This window comes from Nilaparvata lugens, chromosome 7 (assembly GCF_014356525.2).
Source record: "Nilaparvata lugens isolate BPH chromosome 7, ASM1435652v1, whole genome shotgun sequence".
NCBI classification, from domain to species: Eukaryota; Metazoa; Arthropoda; class Insecta; order Hemiptera; family Delphacidae; genus Nilaparvata; species Nilaparvata lugens.
In genome coordinates, this window is record NC_052510.1 from 10,087,835 (window position 1) to 10,104,511 (window position 16,677).

At 39.1% G+C, this 16,677-nt stretch overlaps 1 protein-coding gene across 1 annotated transcript in view; it reads left to right on the plus strand.

Annotated features, from left to right (window-relative positions):
* LOC111055745 (exportin-4) overlaps nucleotides 1-16,187 on the plus strand; it is a 46,454-nt gene extending 30,267 nt beyond the window's left edge. Inside the window, exons 19-24 of the mRNA XM_039433650.1 lie at nucleotides 2,070-2,250; nucleotides 8,930-9,060; nucleotides 10,634-10,852; nucleotides 12,359-12,451; nucleotides 13,215-13,424; nucleotides 15,604-16,187. Of these exons, the coding sequence (XP_039289584.1) occupies nucleotides 2,070-2,250; nucleotides 8,930-9,060; nucleotides 10,634-10,852; nucleotides 12,359-12,451; nucleotides 13,215-13,406 (816 nt within the window). The 3' untranslated portion in view covers nucleotides 13,407-13,424; nucleotides 15,604-16,187. The remainder of the gene's footprint in view (nucleotides 1-2,069; nucleotides 2,251-8,929; nucleotides 9,061-10,633; nucleotides 10,853-12,358; nucleotides 12,452-13,214; nucleotides 13,425-15,603) is intronic.
* Nucleotides 16,188-16,677: the final 490 nt, after the last annotated feature.

Here is a 16,677-nt window from a genome sequence, read left to right on the forward strand (position 1 = left end):
TGTTGGAACGTTTTTCCTTGACGAAATGAAGCATTATTAAATAATTCAAAATATCTAAAACTTTACACTATTTTCTCTCTATTTTATTTTGTGTTCGATTTTCTAGTTTTTCCGAAAATCAATTTGAACGTGGACTGCGACTACGCCCCGTTTCGGAAAGCCAATTTTCTGACTCAAACTGTTTAAAGTCTAGAACTTAGCTAAATCCCGAGCTCGGAAACCAGCCCTAGATATAGCCTAATGGATTATTTTTTATCCTGACAGTGTTGTGCGTGCTATGAGTTTAATTGGTAAAAAATAGATTCAAAACTAGGCTAATTCTCTAATTTTCACTACTTCATATTTTTTATCTGTTACTTAGTCAATCCTCTTTTACCGTTAGGTGTTGAGGTTTACGAGAGCCCTCCATCTTTCTCTTTCCTGCGCCTTCCTTCTCACTTCTCTCCACTCCACGCCTCTCTCCTCCGCCATCTTTCGAACACCATCCTCCCATTTTTTATTTCTTACTAAATTCAAATTGGATTCATTTGTAGCGCTATTATAATATTGGAATTCCTGATTGCCCTTTTTTGATGTCCATTTTTTTTGCAAAGAACACGTTTTTAGTCTAATATAGTTATTAGATTCTTTAATAGTTTTGACATTAAACCGTACTCTAGAGATAACTTTAACCCCTCTAGCTTCACTCTCCATCACATTTTATCTTTCACTTGTATACTAGTTTGCCTTCTACCACAGAATACAATAATTGTATTCTGTGGTAGAATATATAAGAATTATAGGAGAATTATAATATGGTAGAATTACCATAAAAAATATGGTAGAATTATAGGAGTTTTCTCTGCTTCTACTATTAAGTAGTCCGGTAGAAAATTAACTGAACAAGTGGGGGAAGCGAGTATCTAGATTAGTAGCTGAGTTGTCCGGAGTACAGTAGACTGAAATTATGTTAAAAATTTAATAATGTTGGCTGCTTGTTTAATAAGTTGGCTGCAAATTTAATAATGTTGTAAATATTGGCTGCTTATGCAGTTTTCTGTTAACTTTCTAGTCGTGACCCTGGGTCCCAGGGACCCGGGCAATTTTTGTTTTAGTTATAATTTTGCTTCCGTCTGCTTTACTGTCTATTGAGACCTATGTAAATTCATGTCAGTAGACACTTGAACTTGATGTAGAGTGTTAGTGCTCTGTGACTTGTTGTTTTTGTGAAATGACGCTTTTGGGTCCCTGGGACACAAGGGTTACGACTAACGTAACTTTTTACATTTTTTTCAAATGCACATTTTTATGCAATAGTGATTGCATTCAAGCAGTCAACATGTACATTTTGAACAGAGACTTTGAAGAATGTTAAAATTGATTTCTATTTTAATGACATTAGTGATGATAAAAATAAATTCATAGTTCAATATAAGGATACTGACCCTGAGTAGGATGATAGTGAAACCAATGAACTTCATGTGATCCTAGGGATACTAAACATCCCCTAAGAGTGAACATTATATGACCTTATATATTTTTCATGATTTCTAGTAGTGTTTCATGTAGGTTTAAGGATTTATAATAGTATTCATCACTATAATTTCATAAGTTTTGCAAAGATTGTTCAACATGAACTTGAGGTTGAGGGTTGGGTAAAAACTACCCTAAGAGTGAACTATGATCTTCCAATTTTTTCCCATCATTCTAGTAGTGTTGCATGTAAGATCCATCATAGTATTCATCACTATAATTTTTGTTCACTTTATATAAAATAATAACCAAACGTTACTTTTTTCTACCCTAAAAATGCAAGGTTTTATAAATTTATTTTTATAATTATAATAAAGATCGATTTCTGCTTTACGTAAGTGCTCGTTGCGTTCATCAATAACCCTTGGACATATCAGAATCATAGAATAACATTATACCTTGAAATATATTGATATATTCAATATGAAAGAAGTGGGTCCCTGGGACCCAGGGCCACGGCTAACGCCAGAAAAAAATAGGGTCACGACTAGAAGGTAGTTGTTATAAAAATCATTTGACTTGATCTTATGTTTTAATGTCTAATTTTGTTTGTTTAGAACGAGAGGATGAAACTGTACCAGATCTGTCATGGCGTAGTGCAGACCTACACCAACAATAATAACAATCGACTGAGCCTGGAAGCGGCGGCTGAAGAGGACTCCTACAACGCGCTACAGCTGCTCATCGAACTGTTGATTGGCCTGTTACCAAGAGAGATCAGCTTTGTCTTGGGACCTGGTGAGTCTACTTCATCGTTTTCATCATTATTATTTTCGTTTGACTTCCATAAATTTGTATAGAATCTATTTTTAAAGGAGACAAATAATATTTTAGCTGTTACGGTTAGTAACTGGTGCTTGTTGTTTCTTATTATTTATAAGATATCAAGCGCATGATATCTTTTTATTGCAGAAAAAAGGCTGTCAGAGTCATTGCCAAAGCTACATTTCGTGAACATTGTAGAGAAATTTTCAAGGGATTGCGTATATCAATACTCTTTTCATTATACGTATTACAATGTTTATTGTTCTTGAAAGCTAATCCCGATATAATTAAGTTAAGAAGTGCTACACATACACATAATACACGAGCAAGTCAATCTTTGAATGTAACAACAAGTAGACTCCACAAGACAGATCAAAGCCCCGCTAATGCCGCAATCAAAATTATGAATAGACTGCCCTTTGAAATAAGACAACTTAATTATAAAAGGTTTAGAAATGCGTTAGAAAAATTTCTTGTAGATAATCCCTTCTACTCTGTCAAAGAATATATCGAGAAAAAAATATATCCAAGGGATTTTGAAATGTGCAGTTTTAAAAATAATGTATATTTTTGAATGATGTTATCACGTACACCCTGAGTAGCTTCAGAGGTGGGTGATTGATACCCAGGTGTTGCTCCTGGATGACTTCGCTCAGTCGTAATGTGGGCGGGGTAAGGAGGCAAGTCGAAGTTCCTCTTCCTTCTTCTTTGTGCCTCAGCTGGCGTGAACAGCACCTCCTGGTGCTTCTGACGGCGTGAAGGTCGCTCTCTTCTCTGATGACACCACTTTGATGTAATTTTGTATCGGCCTTACGGCCTCGGTTCCGCTCCAGTGAAGTAGGAAAAGGAAGGACAGACAGGATAGGGACGGCAGACAACGGTCCGCTGTGCCCTGGGGAGAAGGAAGAATAGGGACGGCAGACAACGGTCCGCTGTGCCCTGGGGAGAAGGAAGAATAGGGACGGCAGACAACGGTCCGCTGTGCCCTGGGGAGAAGGAAGAATAGGGACGGCAGACAACGGTCCGCTGTGCCCTGAGGGGAATGGGAGGACAGGGACGGCAGACAACGGTCCGCTGTGCCCTAGGGTGATGGGAGGTCAGGGACGGCAGACAACGGTCCGCTGTGCCCTGGGGAAACGGGAGGACAGGGACGGCAGACAACGGTCCGCTGTGCCCTAGGGTGATGGGAGGTCAGGGACGGCAGACAACGGTCCGCTGTGCCCTGGGGAAATGGGAGGACAGGGACGGCAGACAACGGTCCGCTGTGCCCTAGGGTGATGGGAGGTCAGGGACGGCAGACAACGGTCCGCTGTGCCCTAGGGTGATGGGAGGTCAGGGACGGCAGACAACGGTCCGCTGTGCCCTGGGGAAATGGGAGGACAGGGACGGCAGACAACGGTCCGCTGTGCCCTAGGGTGATGGGAGGTCAGGGACGGCAGACAACGGTCCGCTGTGCCCTGGGGAGATGGAGGACAGGGACGGCAGACAACGGTCCGCTGTGCCCTAGGGAGATGGGAGGACAGGGACGGCAGACAACGGTCCGCTGTGCCCTAGGTAGATGGGAGGACAGGGACGGCAGACAACGGTCCGCTGTGCCCTAGGGAGATGGAAGGTTAGGGACGTACGGCAGCCATGGGCCGCTGTACCAGGGCAGGAGGTCGGGGACGTACGGCAGCCAACGGGCCGCTGTACCAGGAGCAGGAAGGTTGTGAGCGGAATGCTGTGGTCTGGGGCTCGTCCGGCCTTTAAATACTCCCCCAAAGTGGAGGGGATGGAGTTGAGCCGCCGCCAGAGGCGGTGGAAATTGTCTTGATGCGCGGAAGATGGTGCGCCATCGGTACCTCCCTTATCTCCGCGGTCGGCTAGCATTGCTGATAGCCGAGCGTCTTTCAATAATATTATTTATTATTTTCTCGTCACAATTTTACTTTGTGACACCCCACTCCTACTTGGGGGGGGGGGGGGTCGGAGCCCTCTATGGCACCACCTTTAAAAGGCGTGAGCCATCTAGGCATCACCTTAGAGGTGTACACCTTCTCAGGCATCACCTTAAGAGGTGTATGCCGCTCAGGCATCACCTTTAGAGGTGTATGCCACTGCCTATAGGCATCATCTATGCCTGATCTACGGGCACATATTTACGTCGTCCATCCGGTAATTGGATCTTTATACGTGGCTTGCCAGCCCGTTTGCGCTTACCAGGCGTCGATACTCGGTTGCAGAACACTGGATCCCTCCTCCTTGAGGGACCAGGTGTGGGTTCCAGGGACGGTGGGACCACTTCATTGATCGTTGCACACTGCGTTGGCTCTCCAACGTCCATAACCATTGAGGGTGGCACGGACTCCTCCACATCCATAGCAGTGGGGGGTGGTGTGGAATCGTTCACATCCATGACCGTGGGGGGTGCTATTAACTTTTCCACATCACTCTTGGAGTTACCACTTGTGTTGGTGGCTGGGGCATGAATTGTGGCCCGCCGTTCAGAGTCATTCATCTCATTCCTGTGATCCATCACTATTTTGCCCGAAGATGCTTGTTCTGGAATATATGACAATTCCGCCCTGGCATCAATCAAAGCATTGAGTTCAACTCCATTCAAACCAACCTGCATGAATATCCTTTTGTTGTGATCCTTGTTATCCTGAGATTCGGATTGTACAGCTGATATTGTTGGGACTTTTGTTGTCCTACTCCCCGATAAGGGTGATCGCAACATAATTGGCTGTCTTGAAGGATTCAATTGGGGAGGATCCCACTCCACCTCTCTTGTGAATGTGTGAATATTCACTCTGTTTTCACGCATAAATTCCATGCCTAATAGCAGATCTTGTTCAAGTCCTTCCATTATAGATGCCACTAGTGGAATTGTGGTTTGTTCTATGGTCACATTAGTAGTCACTTTCCCATTTAACGGGGTTGACCGTCCATCAGCTAATATCGCGCGGTGACGTGCTGGTTCTTTCCGTATCATCCCTATTTTCCGGATGACTTCATAGACCTCGTTGCTCATATAATTAGCTTCAGCACCCGTATCTAGCAAGGCCTGACACTTTTTACCGCCGATTATTACGGCAATGAATAGTCTGTTGTCTCTTGATGACTCTTCAATCACAGGAATCCTGTGTGCTGTTCGCATCACTGCTGTCTTGTTCGGAGTTTTATTCTCCTTCTGCACATCACAGACACATTTCAGTGCTCTCTTTCCGCTCCTTTTACTTGGTGGGATATCGGGACATTGTGATCTCCAGTGCCCCGGTATCTTGTATTGCCCACACATGGGTTCAGACTCACTAAGAGATGGTCTGTTACTAGTAGGGGTTATAACTGTCTCAACCTTGAGCCTTGTAATCTTTTTCGTGTCCTCAATCATGTGAACTCTCGAATTCTGTCTATTCTGTTTCTCCTCTGCTTTTATTTGTTCATACTCCCTCGCGAATTTTTCCAATTCGTTGATACTATGAACATCTGATTGCCGAATATACAATTTGTACCGTGGGAGGAGATTCTTATACACTCTCTGTAATTTATTCTCGTCTGTAAAACCTCCTCGGCGCCTCATGAGTGTCAGTACATCTTCGAGAAATTCGTCAAACGATTCACCTTCCCTTTGCTTCCTTGCCTGTATTAAATTCTCGAGGTCCTCCTCATAGGTGAGTGGGTAGTAGCGTGATCTGAAATCTGTCACAAAATTGTCCCACGATTTCCACTGGTCACGACGATTACGCATCCATAGAGTAGCTTTACCAACTAGTAGCTCAGGTAGCGCGACTAGTAGTTGGTTGCCAGTGAGCCCATAGGCTTGTTGTAGCTCGTCTAGCCTTTCCAAGAAGCTGGGAGCATCTGATTGGCCGTCGAATGACAGTCTCCAGCTTCTTACCTTGTCACATACCGCCCCTGGGTCCATGAGGGGGTTTGTGTGAATATTGGTTTTAACCTCAGTATGGGTACCTGTCACCAAGTGTTTAGTTTCCCCACTGCTTCCGCTCATTATGCCGGGTCTTGGGCTGGGATAACGTACTGCCATCTTCTCATGTTGTTCTACTAACAACTTTCTCAACTCAGCAAGTGTTCCAGATGACACTATGCCCCAATCTTGTAGAAGATTGAATGCCTCATCCTTTTTCAATCTATAGATCCAGGAAACTCTGGGGTCGGCTATCACCTCGGGGTTTATGTCCTCGACCAACTGATCCTCTGTCAGCTCCTGGTGTTGAGCATCTGAATCAGACTCTCCCTGTTCACTCATGATTCTTACTTCGTTGCCTCGTGCCCCACGTTGGGCGCCAATCTATCACGTACACCCTGAGTAGCTTCAGAGGTGGGTGATTGATACCCAGGTGTTGCTCCTGGATGACTTCGCTCAGTCGTAATGTGGGCGGGGTAAGGAGGCAAGTCGAAGTTCCTCTTCCTTCTTCTTTGTGCCTCAGCTGGCGTGAACAGCACCTCCTGGTGCTTCTGACGGCGTGAAGGTCGCTCTCTTCTCTGATGACACCACTTTGATGTAATTTTGTATCGGCCTTACGGCCTCGGTTCCGCTCCAGTGAAGTAGGAAAAGGAAGGACAGACAGGATAGGGACGGCAGACAACGGTCCGCTGTGCCCTGGGGAGAAGGAAGAATAGGGACGGCAGACAACGGTCCGCTGTGCCCTGGGGAGAAGGAAGAATAGGGACGGCAGACAACGGTCCGCTGTGCCCTAGGGAGATGGGAGGACAGGGACGGCAGACAACGGTCCGCTGTGCCCTGAGGGAAATGGGAGGACAGGGACGGCAGACAACGGTCCGCTGTGCCCTAGGGTGATGGGAGGTCAGGGACGGCAGACAACGGTCCGCTGTGCCCTAGGTGATGGGAGGTCAGGGACGGCAGACAACGGTCCGCTGTGCCCTGGGGAAATGGGAGGACAGGGACGGCAGACAACGGTCCGCTGTGCCCTAGGGTGATGGGAGGTCAGGACGGCAGACAACGGTCCGCTGTGCCCTGGGGATATGGGAGGACAGGGACGGCAGACAACGGTCCGCTGTGCCCTAGGGAGATGGGAGGACAGGGACGGCAGACAACGGTCCGCTGTGCCCTAGGTGATGGGAGGTCAGGACGGCAGACAACGGTCCGCTGTGCCCTAGGGAGATGGAAGGTTAGGGACGTACGGCAGCCATGGGCCGCTGTACCAGGGCAGGAGGTCGGGGACGTACGGCAGCCAACGGGCCGCTGTACCAGGAGCAGGAAGGTTGTGAGCGGAATGCTGTGGTCTGGGGCTCGTCCGGCCTTTAAATACTCCCCCAAAGTGGAGGGGATGGAGTTGAGCCGCCGCCAGAGGCGGTGGAAATTGTCTTGATGCGCGGAAGATGGTGCGCCATCGGTACCTCCCTTATCTCCGCGGTCGGCTAGCATTGCTGATAGCCGAGCGTCTTTCAATAATATTATTTATTATTTTCTCGTCACAATTTTACTTTGTGACAATGTGTATTATTGTATATTATGAACTGTATGTAATGTATATTTGAATTTGAATCCAATGTACTACTGTGTACTACTGTTTAATTGTAGTGTTTTATTGACCGGTTTTATTGCGCTGTGTTGTATTGTGTTGACTGGCCTGCATATGTCAAATTGTGATGTACTATTGAGGCTAATAAAGTTATTCTATTCTATTATCTTTAATTGATTACTTTTTACATTTTTTTTATTCATAGGCAGTTGAATTGCAAAAATTATAATATTTTTTTTGCTGAAATATTATCAAATTGAAAATGTTTCATCGTAAATATACACTGAAAATTTCCTCAACTTTCATCTAGTATAAAATATGATTACCGCTACTCGATGCTACGTTCTAAATGTATGGTAATATCACCGATTGTAATTTTGTATGAAGAATTCTCAACAGTTTGAGTAATATTGATAATATTTTAGTATCTATTGAGAATTATTTTTGGCTTGCTCCTTCAATTCACCAATATTAGTTCAGTTCATGTGATGCCATGCAACTAACTTATTTCGGACTAATTATTTATTTATTTATATGACAATTTCCACTGCGTCTAACAAGACACATAGTGGTACAAAACAAAATAGCACTGTACATGAATAAACTATAAGTATTAATGTAAAACTAAAATTGTAATAGATGAGCAAAGTAAAAATTAATGTAGATTACTCCAAAAAACAAGATAGAAAGATACGTACATAGAAAAATAAGAAGAAAAAAGTCATGCAGTTCGTGAACCCATGCAGAAATCATTATCTACATTTCTTAAGTAAGTATATTATAAAAAGAAGAAATACAATTCCTCCTCGTTACCAGCCATGAGTCAATACCTAGAAGCAAGAGTTAGGTGTCGGTGCACTCTTTTTTTGAATAGTGATAAGAATGGGGAAAGGATAATATAAAGTGACATAGCATTCCATTCACGAGAAGCCGTAACACAGAACGAAGCTCCTAAAATTGTCGTTCGGTATTGTGGTATCTGAAGAAAAAAGCGGTGAGACTATGTGTAACCTTATCTAAATTTGAGAAAGGAATAGCACAAGGTTACCTTATTTCGTTCTCTCTCCCTATCATTTTGATGATGAACTTACTGTATGAATCAATAAAGAATAAAGTTATTCAACTATAACTATAACTAACATAGTTATTACTTGTTTTAATTACAGATGACGAAGGAGATGCTGTACAGAATGAAATAAATCGTGGTGATATCTCAGTTTATGGACTAAGGATGATCCTACCTATTATGACTGTTGAACTATTGAAGTTTCCTAATCTCTGTGCTCAATACTACAAGGTAATTTCGTAAGGCATTATTCTGAAATGTATAATTACTGTAATTATATTCCAATCTAGGGTCTCTTTTTAAATTTTACTATCGAAATTTTGAATTTTCAGTCTAATAAAAATATTTCATTATTGAAAACCTGTTTTTTATGTATTTGAAACCACAGTATGTTCATGATCGAAATATACGTCTATGCATTTATTCAATTTGACAACTACTGACATTAATTTAGTCAATGCTGTGTGTCACATGTATTCAGTTACATATATTTGTCACATATATACATGATAATTATATTTGGGCGCATAGTCGTCTGGAACCTCAAGTCTCAACTTATTTTATTTTTACTATAGATCTTCGAAGACTTTCTGGAATGTAAGGACTCTCTTCCTTATGCTTCTAATTTTGCAATTTAGTAATATGAACATTTGAACTTGTATGATTATTGTATTTTGTATGTTTGGAACAATATTGTATTTTATGTTTTGTTTCACGGGGAAAATGTAAAATCATTATTTTTCCTTCAGTTACCTTGAAAAGTGACCATTCCTGCACTGATTACAGAACGCAAAGAACCACTTTTCCGCTCTAGTGCGCAAAGTATTACTTTGCGTATTATCTTGCAGCAATCCCAATCAGCTGTTGACATTGTTAGCGTGTATTGATTGCGAATTTGTTCTATCTATATTTTTTCTGATTTTAAAATAAATAAAAATGAGAATTCATTAAATTATACATTTTGAATATTATGAATTATTCATAATTTCAAATAATATTTTTTCATTCATAAATTGATTGGTTGAAAAATTATTTAGAAATCAAGATTCACTCAAAAAATATCGGGGCACCGAGCTTCGCTCGTTATTTTTATTTATTGATAAACAGAACACAATTCTCTAAAATGATCACAGCTGGCTATATTATTATGTCATCTTATGAATTTCGGGGATGCGATATTATGATTTTTCACATACTCACTCGCTCACTCACTTTTTTACTATCCACAGCTGTTTCAGCCAAGGATAAATATTATTATTCTTTTAATGTCGTTCAACAAGTTTTCCCGAAGATGAGACCTAGTGCAATCGAATCTTTATATCATAAACCTACCATGTTTCAAATTCCGTGAAAATCGTTAGAGCCGTTTTCGAGATCCGTTAAAAATAAATAACCATATAAAAATAACCATATATAATATAAATACAGAAATTGCTCGCTTAATATAATAGGATAGGATTATTCAAATTTTCAAATTAATTGGATTAATTTAATTTTTAATCTTGTTAAATTATCGATTATTAATTTTCAATTTGATTATCAAGTTTAAAATAAATTATACAGACAAACATTTGATGGATTTCAGCCATAATTTTACCCATTATCAACCACTTCTCATATTCAATGGTAACTGTAGGAAAAATTTAATGTGAAATACGAGAGCAAAGTTACTCTGCTGCACTCAAGAAACCATTCCGCCCTCGTCTACTTCCGGCTCGTGCGTAAACGTTTCTTTCGGCGCAGCATACTGTCACTTTGCGCACTAGTTGCACAAATAACTAATCTTGCCCACTGTATTTTTCAGCTGATCCTACACATAGCAGAAATGTACCCGGATAAGCTGTGCCAACAACAGGCGGGCTTTCTGGAAGGGGTGCTGATGACCGTTGAACTGGGCCTAAAGGCGTTCACACAGGACGTCCACGTGAGGTGTTGTGACTTCATCAAGGCGTTCTGCGCGCATCTCAACTCAGCCGGCGAGGAGGCTGCGCCTGCTAAACAGGTCTTCAGGCCTTTTCTGAAGGTGAGCCACACGTTTTCTCAATATTTCATTGATCAATGAATATTTATCAATAATTATTGTGGCTTAAGTGATGTTTTGCCTGGCACTTTTTTGTCATTGAGTTTTGTTTTTGTTTAGACCTTTTTTTTAAAGTGAGCTGCTTGTTTTCTTTTTATTTTATCGATAACAAAAAATAATCAATTAGTATAAAATATATGTTTTTGTTGAAGTTCAATTAGTATAAAATATATGTTTTAATTGTTTTTGTTAATCAATAAGTTTTTGTTAATCAATTAGTATAAAATATATGTTTTTGTTGAAGTTTCATCGACGGGAGTTGGGTGTTGTTCGCTCTCTTGGGCTAGAAAGTTATTGTTAATTGTATTACGATAATTATATACAATCTTATATATATTTTGTTAGCTTTTATATTCTCTTTCACTTCTGTTTTTACTTGGGTCATCAATATGGATGAACGGAATTATAGTTTTTTATAGTGTAAGATTTATAGTGGAATGAAATTTGATGGTTTGTTTCTAAGACTAGTTTTAATGACAAATATCGGGGCACCGAGCTTCGCTCGTTATTTATTTATTGATAAACAGAACTCAATTCTTTAAAATGATTGGGGAAGGACTAACAGGCACATCCCAAAACTGTTTCTTCCCCGAATTTTGATTTATACACTATAAATATTCCAAAAGTAGGTTATGTTTCATATACTTGAATTCAGGTCAAATTTTCAGTCCAAATATTTGAAAACATAAAAGTTATAATTTAGATTGTTTACAAACCAAATTGAATAACAAAATAAAACTCTCTAATCACTTAGAACTATAAAATAATGATTAACTTTGAATATTATGATATACCATCTCATGTCAACAAATCAGATTATATTGATCGAGTCTATTAAAATTTCTAGATTTCTCGCGAGATACGGTAAGCTGATTGATTACACAGCTGATCTCCCACACAGGCACACGCATCTTCTGTTATCGACAGACGACGAAATTATAATCTGTTTTTTCAAGGATGAATAATTATTATCCTTTTCATGTCCTTCAGCGAGTTTTCCCAGGGATGAGACCTAGTGCAATCGAATTTTTATATCATAAACCTACTATGTTCCAAATTTCGTGAGAATCGTTAGAGCCGTTTTCGAGATCCGTTGAACATAAATAACCAGATATAAAAATATAAACAGACATACAGAAATTGTTCGCTAAACATAATAGGATTATCGTAAAAAACATTTTTAATACTTTTGGCTTGGATTGTTTAGACTCAGTTAATTGAATTTTGAATATTCATATCCAGATAATTTGTTTCAAGCTTCGACTCGATTATTGTACTAAATGCTTGAGTTTTTTTATAATACAGGTCCAATTCCTATGGGAGATGAGTAGGTCAGGACGAGTGGTCAGACTACCTATACATTGCAATTCTGTAAAAATCTATCGAGAGTGTATTAATTTAGTTTTTTCAAAGAAGTTATTCAATGTATCATATTTGTTTGATTGCTAGTTGTTCCTGGACATGGTGCTATCTCGGCAAATCAATTCGGATTCCGTTCCAAACATTGGAGTTGTCATCTATCAACTGATCTGCTGCTATTCGGTAAGTTTGCTTGTCAAAGAATTAGTTTTTCCTAAAAAAATAGCACAATTATTATAACGTTTTCACAAAACCCAGGGCTTCGATGCTGAAGGCATCATTATGTCCTGCAACATCTCTGACTACAGTGTTTAATTTATTGCAATTTTTTATTATTTTTCATACTTTACGGCATAGTTTCCTGGTTTCTTTTTCCACCGCCTTCTATTGTAGATATTTATACAAATCTAGGTGTATCTTATAAAGGTCTAATATTAATAAATTGTTGATTATCAATTATATCTCAAATATATTCACCAAGAAAATAAATCTTTTCATGATTCAATAATAAATCCTCATAATTTAGATGAAATATTCTGGTAGCTCGTTTAATTACTACATGGCCTGCAATCAATTTTGCAACTAAATAATTTGGCAATTTGGAGCTAGAAAAGTATAGAGCTATCTGATGTGTCAGAATGACAGTCAAGGGTAGCAAACCAATGCTAATCAGTTGCTGATTTTCATGAATCTCACTGTTGCACAATTATTTATTACGATGAGGATTACTATAATGTCATACTGTGGTCATTGTCTAACTTCTATTCATTATTGAGTTACATTATTTTATCACATGACTAATGATGTCGCAATCTGTTTTAAAATAACTGTAACTTCTTATGAATTGCATGTTTTGATTACAGACAATTTATTTCATGATATATGAAGTTGCATATTTTTCAAAAGTATTCTATATTACAACTTACCAATTAATGCATGTTTTCAGGACGACTACAGGCAATTCGTGCAGACGCTAATCGATGGCAGTGAGCCGACAGTGGCGGAGCGACTGGCCCAGGAGTTCACGGGGCTGACCAGCAATGTCTACCTCAACAATTCCAAGGCTGAGTGGAAGACGTTCAACGACAACTTCGAAAAGTTCATAGTCAACGTGCACGGCTTTCTGCTTGTCAAATAGATCCGGCTTCGTTTACAGGTAGGCTTGTCTTCAAGTTGTTGCTTTTCAAAATTTCGTTTCCACTCCAACTCCTATAGTGAGATCCTCGTTATAATGGCAGTATCTAATTAACATTGGTGTTGCTATCCTTGTCTATCACTCGACAAAGCAGATAGCGCTATCCTTTTCTACCTTCGCAACGTTGTCAGATCGTTTTTTACAATGTCAGTTTTTTACAATGTACATCTCAGTCAACGTGTTATCTCATTAAGGGCCGTTTGCACAGTGCCAGTTTAAACTAAATTTTATCTTAAACTGGATTAAATCGTTATCAAGTATCATTTGTTGTAATGCATTTTGAGTGTCAGCCAACAGCTGATTGAATTCAGTTTAAGCTATCACTGTGCAAACGGCCCTTGGTCATTAAGCGTGTTATCGGATAGGCACGTTGAACTGTAGGTATTGGCTGATTTTTAACATTCGTGAGACCCATTGACGGCTCAAATTATCTGGTGAGGTGGAACTTCTGTCAGGGACGACTCCCCCCCCCCACCTATAAAAGCCATACGAATACTATGATTAAGCATTTGTAAGTTCATTTATTTATTTATTTATTTATTTATTTATTTATTTATTTATTTATTTATTTATTTATTTATTTATTTATTTATTTATTTATTTATTTATTTATTTATTTATTTATTTATTTATTTATTTATTTATTTATTTATTTATTTATTTATTTATTTATTTATTTATTTATTTATTTATTTATTTGATCATTTAGAATTACACAACTTACAGAAAAGTACCACAGGCTTATAAGCCCAAAACGGTTTCAATTCTAATTTATACATCAGTCCAAATGTAGCTAGGTAGGTTATGTGTCACTTAACAATCATCAATTACACACTCAATTTACAATTCAAAACACACAAAAATCATTTTTAAATTAAAAAAATACTTCTGAATTAAATTAATCACAATTAATTAGAAAAATTCCAAACTTTGAAAAACAATAAAATTTTGAGACCGAAAAGACAAACACACTATTTAGAACTTATCACAGCTGTGATTTTTGGGAAAAGTTGAAAGATTCATCAAAGTTAAAAGCTTGGAAAGTGTGTGCTTGCAAAGTTAAAGTGTGGAAAGCTTTGTATAGACAAAGCTTTCAACAAATCAGACGAGAAGTTGAATGTTGGAGGTCTCGTTGACGGATCATTACTAACTTTTTAATCAATATTAACAACAGATGGAAATTACTGAGATATTGCAATCATTCAAATGCTAATGAATTTATTATTATTGTTAAACGAAAATCCAAATTAAATGCTGTAATTCACCCCGAAGACTTCTGCTACTGCAAATATTGAAGTATTTGAATTTTTGTTTAATAATAATATATAATTATTATAATTATGTCGTATGGATACAGTGGCAGAGACAAATAATAATAGAAAGAGATGAAAACAATTCATACAAGTATTTTAAAGTTTTTGAGCCAGAGTATGGCCTCGTCGTCTGCTACATGCAATTTTTGTAGCCCTCCCTAGAATCTTGACAAAGAACACTCTGTAATGATGTGGTTCATGCTTTGCTCCCCACCACATTCACAGAGAGGGGTGTCTGATATGCCTCATCGATGCATGTTTTTTTGGCATCTCTCTTGTCCTGTTCTAAATCTGTTCAGTCTCACCCACAACTGTCGAGGCAGCTTAAAACCATTCACCCTCCTAGTTGGATCATCAACTATGTCTTTATTTCTCACTAAAACAGATTGCCAAGCTTTAATAATAATAATTAATATTTACGAATTTCACAAAATTTGCGTTTTTTAAATGTCATTTGTTACGTCATTTCAAACAAGTAATGTATGTACTGATACAAGATTTTTCGATGCAGTTCGTCTACAAATTTCCTTGGTAGATTCTATTCAATAGGTTTTGATAAATAGTGATCATTTGGAATTTAGGACGTACTTTTTAAACTGCTACAACCAATATCTACATTATTCTTATCAAAAATTATTTTAAAAGATGATGCTCCATAATCCTCTGGTATCAGTGCATTAGAGGTTATGCTCTACGTTTATAACGGGTAAATCACAGAGAACCAAATCTAGAGTGCGTAGGTTAGGTTTTTATTCCATTGATGAGTTTTTGATTGAAATTTATACTTATATGTTGTCCATTTCATTCGATAATTTTTATTCTTTCAGGGAATTCCTCTTGGTCTTCATCACTTGGAGAAAATTGGTGGTATCTTTCTATCACTTCAAGATCTCAATAATATTCCACACCTGCTCCCAGCCATCATATTGGTAACAAATAACCAAGGATATTCCATATATATTTCATCTTGTTATAAATTATGACTATTGTCAATTTATATTTTTAAAGGTGTCGAAATTGGTAAGCTTTCCAGCAGCTAGGATTAGCTATCTATAATTCCAATAATATGTTCGTACTTGTGCTTTATTCAGTTCAAAATCTTCACAATCTCTGTATGTTATCTGTCATTTTTATCTTATCAACTTCTTCACTTTTAAATTACAAGACAATTATACAGAGTGTCCAGTAAATATTTGTAGGTATTGTTCCTGGTGAAAAACTTATTCGGAATGTATTAGTTTTATCACCCAACTAGTGCGTTTCAGATATTACGAACCTCATCAGTTTTACCATAGCCACCTCTAATACAAGGCCCCGGCCTACGATATTGCAACATCGCAGTGTTAGTAGGCCTAGAATCTAATACATGATTGGTGAAAAAGATTTAAAAAAATACAGCTGATCTTTTTCACCAAACATGTATTAAGCTGCGTACACATATACGCGCTTCCAACCCGCACCGAGCACGCTCCGCCCTCGTACCTCCCTCGTTCCTCCATCGAACCACAGTCGCTCCGCCCACGCACCCATCATGAACGTTACGGAAGATGTTAGATCTTCTCGCGTTCCCCGGTCGAACCACTGTTGCTCCCCGGTCGATCATCAATCGCTCTGCTGGAGTGACGTTCGGTTGCGGAGCAGAGCGAAAGTCTGTACGCACCACTAGATTCTAGGCCTACGCTGCGACGTTGCAATATCGTAGGCCGGGGCCTTGTATTAGAGGTGGCTATGGTTTTACTCTGGCAACAATGCTTGGAACTTACCAACCTTCAATTATTATTCCAAAACTGGATTAGGCCAACCGGGATTTGTACTTTCACGAATCAGCTGATCATATCTACTTAACAATCAGCTGATCCGGGATTGAAACTTACTTCGCTTGGTGCAATCCAGCCAGAGAC